Consider the following 4,276-nt stretch of genomic DNA (forward strand, 5'->3'; position numbering starts at 1 on the left):
AATAGTTTATAATATTATTTTATTATGATCTAATAAACCGACCATGGCCAGATTATCTACGATTACGAAGACATCTAGAAAAGATAGGAATAAGCTTTCTGCACAGGGCTGTAAACACTGAACGAGAAATTGTCACGTGGATTCTAGTTTGTATAAATCGTGGATATAATAAAAAGATAACAATTAAGTTATTTGTACAAAAATGGTTACACTTTTGTTAAAGTGACGTGCATTTCGATAAGATCAGTCCGTGACTGAATACATCTGCCCCACGCCCCTCTATCCCACTCCTATACATACATACATCTGTATGTATCTACGTCCTCAAACATCAGATTTATATTTATAGTGTATTATATACTATTTAACTACAGTTTTGCACAGATTGTGGGACTGGCTGAGCAACCTAGCCTCTGTGCATGCTCTGCTTTACCCTTCTTGTCTGAATAAATTCAATAAAAGTGAAATCCCATCTTTCTGTTCCCAGATCTGTATATTTTGTCCCTTCAAAATTACCCTCAAAAAATGGAACTGCATTATCCATTTTTTCTCCAAGAATTATTCAGGAAAAATTATTTTACTTAGGAATTGATTTCTGTTCCTTTTCATTTTTTTGTGTTGATTTTGTTCTGCGTTTCTGATAAAAATAATGAAAGTGACCCAGAATAATTCGGAGAAAATTTTCTGGGATCCGATTAGAATTCCATCCGGGGCACCCATTACCATGTCGGGCTCGCAGGGTAAATCTTTGCCCAAGCTTATGGTGTGGCTGATTTTGTTCGTTTCAGCCACGTATGTAGTGTACACATTAAAGCTCCTTTCCTCTTCTCCGAGTTGCGATGAAGATATTTTCCTCAGTCGCCACAATAGCATTCCCCTTCAGAAAAACGACACGGCTTCGATAACATCGTCGAAGATATCCCCTCTTCAATTGGGCGAAGAAAACGAGGAAAAAACGGGTTTGAAACACATGGTTTTTGGCATTGCAGCATCGGCCAAGCTGTGGCAAAAGCGAAAGGAGTACATAAAGTTATGGTGGAAGCCTGAAAGGAAAATGAGGGGTATTGTTTGGCTCGATAGCCATGTAAAAACTTACAGAAATGAATCAGGGAGCCTCCCACAATTGAGAATATCAGGGAACACATCGAGATTCTCTTACAAGAACAAGCAGGGACACCGGTCCGCGATTCGGATCTCTCGTATAGTATCGGAGACTCTGAGGTTGGGGATGGAGAATATAAGATGGTTTGTAATGGGAGATGATGATACAGTGTTTGTAACAGACAATTTGGTGAGGATTTTGAACAAATATGATCACAATCAGTATTATTACATTGGGAGTTCGAGTGAAAGTCATTTGCAGAACATTTATTTTTCTTATGGAATGGCTTATGGGGGTGGGGGTTTTGCTATAAGCTACCCTTTGGCTAAAGCTCTTGAGAAAATGCAAGATAGGTGCATTCAGAGGTACCCTGGATTATATGGTTCTGATGATAGAATGCAGGCTTGTATGGCTGAACTCGGTGTCCCACTCAGTAAAGAACTCGGTTTTCACCAGGTGTGTTATGTTCTTGATTTCCTTTTTGCCATTTTACTGTTTTATGTTCTATTCTTAAGGTTCTTGGGTTTCTTTGCCGACAATGAGTTTGTTTGATATTACTAGATATTTATGCTTATAATTTTAAGAAAAAATGCAGCTTGTGCCTGCAAATGTGAGTCTGTTCATTTCCATTCAATCAGTCATTACTCGTCTCGGTGTAATGAAAACGGTTAGTTAAGATAGCTGTGGTGTTAAAGATGGTGTAATGAATGTTGATTAGGACTAGCTATTGTGCTTAAAATTTTGTTTGGCAATTTGAATTCTTTAGTTTGATTAAAGCATCATAGTTTGACCAGTGCTTTGTGAAAAAACAATTAGTAGTGGAACGTAGTAGGTTTTGTGGTTAATGATTGAGTTTATGGTTGATTTGGTAAGCTTCATTATAGTTAGTAGCGAAAGGTTGTCACTAATTCTATTGTTGACTCTTCTTGTATGGCTATTCAGTACGACGTGTATGGGAACCTGTTTGGTCTTTTAGCAGCACACCCTGTCACACCACTGGTGTCTTTGCACCACCTTGATGTGGTGGAGCCAATCTTTCCCAATGTTACTCGAGTCCAAGCTCTTCAGCATTTGAAAATTCCGATCAGTCTTGATTCAGCCGGTTTGATGCAACAATCCATTTGCTATGACAAAATGAATGGTTGGACAGTTTCCGTTTCTTGGGGGTTTGCTGTTCAAATATTTCGTGGGGTGCTATCGCCTCGAGAGATGGAGATGCCATCGAGGACTTTCTTGAATTGGTACAAAAGAGGAGATTACAAAGCATATGCATTCAACACAAGGCCAGTTATGAGAAACCCATGTCAAAAGCCATTCGTGTTTTACATGTCGAAAGCAAGAATGAATTATGGTACAAATATAACAGTGAGCGAATACACTCGCCATATAGTTCCTCATCCTAAATGCGGATGGAACATGGCTAACCCGGCTGAAGTTGATAAAGTGGAGGTTCTCAAGAAACCCGACCCGTTGCTTTGGAATAGAGTATGCGTATTCTCATATCTCATAATTGACTCTGTCTACTATCAACTTCTGTGTTGGATGGAAATGCATGTTAAAGACTACTATTGCACCTTATATAAATAAAATTCTTGCAATTAGAATTGAAAGTCGAGAGTTACTTTTAATTTGACAGCTTATCACTTTTAATTCATTGGAGCAGATTAATTTTGAAAATCAAATTTACTTGATCTTTATTATGACCCTGGTGTTGTATTTTTTTGGGCAGTCTCCAAGGAGAAATTGTTGCCGAGTCTTGGAATCAAAGAAAAAAAGCATGGTTATAGATGTGGGCGAATGTAGGGAAGGTGAAATTAGCGAAGTATTAACAACGAAGACCTAAATGTAAGCTCATTCATTTTCACGACCNAATTTTTTACCCAAAAAAATTAATTTTTTTATCTTTATTTCACTATGTCAGCCATCATTTTTTATTTCTTCATTCACAGGTGGGATTTACTTTTCTCTCTAACGATTAAAAAATCAATTCTCATAATTACTACCGAACATGCCCTAGCCTATACTTGTTTTAGATAAAACAAAAAAAAATTGTATTTTTAGTAGATATTGATGAAGCTCCTGTTTTACAATTGTTATTGGGGAAAACATAATTTTGAATAGTGATTTATTAGAATGTGTGGTTAAAAATTATGAAAAATCATATTATGGTGACATAATCATTAATATAATGGTTGACGTAATATCACATGACACTCTATTATTAGACTATTTTAAACAGGGGCGGACCCACTAAGGGACGAGTGGGTTCATCTGTGCCCCCATTGAATATTCAGAAATCTTCAATTGAACCTTGTTAAATTTAAATTTCAGATTTTTTTCGTTTCTTTCACAATTTATTTTAGCTCATTTTCTGTCTCGCCTCCACTGAACTATAATTTTGGGTACGTCCTCGGTTTTAAACACAATCAAATTTTTTATTTTTTTATTTTTTTATCTATTCACGTCTTGCTAACTGACATTATGTCACTCCACCTTTCAATCACTTTCTATCAAAGTGGTATAATCCAAGTAGGAAAAGTTTTTAATTTACGTGCATAATATTTTATTGTGTAAATGTGTGATTAAAAATAAGTATATAGAAAAAAAAGTTTGAAAATAATGATTGTCAAACATGGGCAAAACTTGATAAAATATGTGGTTGAAAAATTGTATGTTCCATAAAATATATTGTCAAAATTGATTGTTAAACTTGATTAAATTTTAATTCGATTTTATAGCTGAATCAAACAAGGGCTTAGTTTGTATGGCCGATGTTTGGTATAGATTAAAATTAAATTTTTATTTTTGATAAAAGTTAGTTAAATGTATGGTTGAAAAGTTGTGAATCTTATAAACTGTGTAATTAAAATTAATTGTTGACTTTGATTTGAGATTAGAATCTAACATCTATCAAACAGGGACTTAATTTAGTTAAAACTTAAATTTTTATAAAATTTGATGAAAAGTGTAATTGAAAAGTTGACGAAAATTATGGGTTTCAAGAGATAAGTGGTTAAAAATGAATTTGAAAAAAAAAATTAAAAAAAAGAAGAAGAAGAGCCAAACAGGGGCTTAGGGAGTTATTAATTTGGTAGGTCACCAATCCTTTGACTATTAGCAGTGTGCAATGTAGCCCATCCTATGGTTAAATATCACAATCACTAAGAACTTTCT

The 4,276-nt window shown here is 35.0% G+C and overlaps 1 protein-coding gene across 2 annotated transcripts; it reads left to right on the forward strand.

The window, feature by feature from the left end:
• Positions 1–230: 230 nt before the first annotated feature.
• On the forward strand, positions 231–2,967 carry LOC111398561. Of its 2 annotated transcripts, XM_023025519.1 has the most exons (3): positions 243–1,558; positions 2,045–2,587; positions 2,832–2,967. In XM_023025519.1, the coding sequence occupies exons 1-3, from the start codon at positions 650–652 to the stop codon at positions 2,943–2,945; spliced, it is 1,566 nt and encodes a 521-aa protein (XP_022881287.1). In that variant the 5' UTR covers positions 243–649; the 3' UTR covers positions 2,946–2,967. The 2 variants fall into 2 exon arrangements, with proteins under 2 accessions (XP_022881288.1, XP_022881287.1); XM_023025520.1 differs by lacking the exon at positions 2,045–2,587 and having other exon boundaries at positions 231–1,558; positions 2,832–2,965.
• Positions 2,968–4,276: the final 1,309 nt, after the last annotated feature.

This window comes from Olea europaea, chromosome 8, assembly GCF_002742605.1.
Source record: "Olea europaea var. sylvestris chromosome 8, O_europaea_v1, whole genome shotgun sequence".
Lineage (NCBI taxonomy): Eukaryota > Viridiplantae > Streptophyta > Magnoliopsida > Lamiales > Oleaceae > Olea > Olea europaea.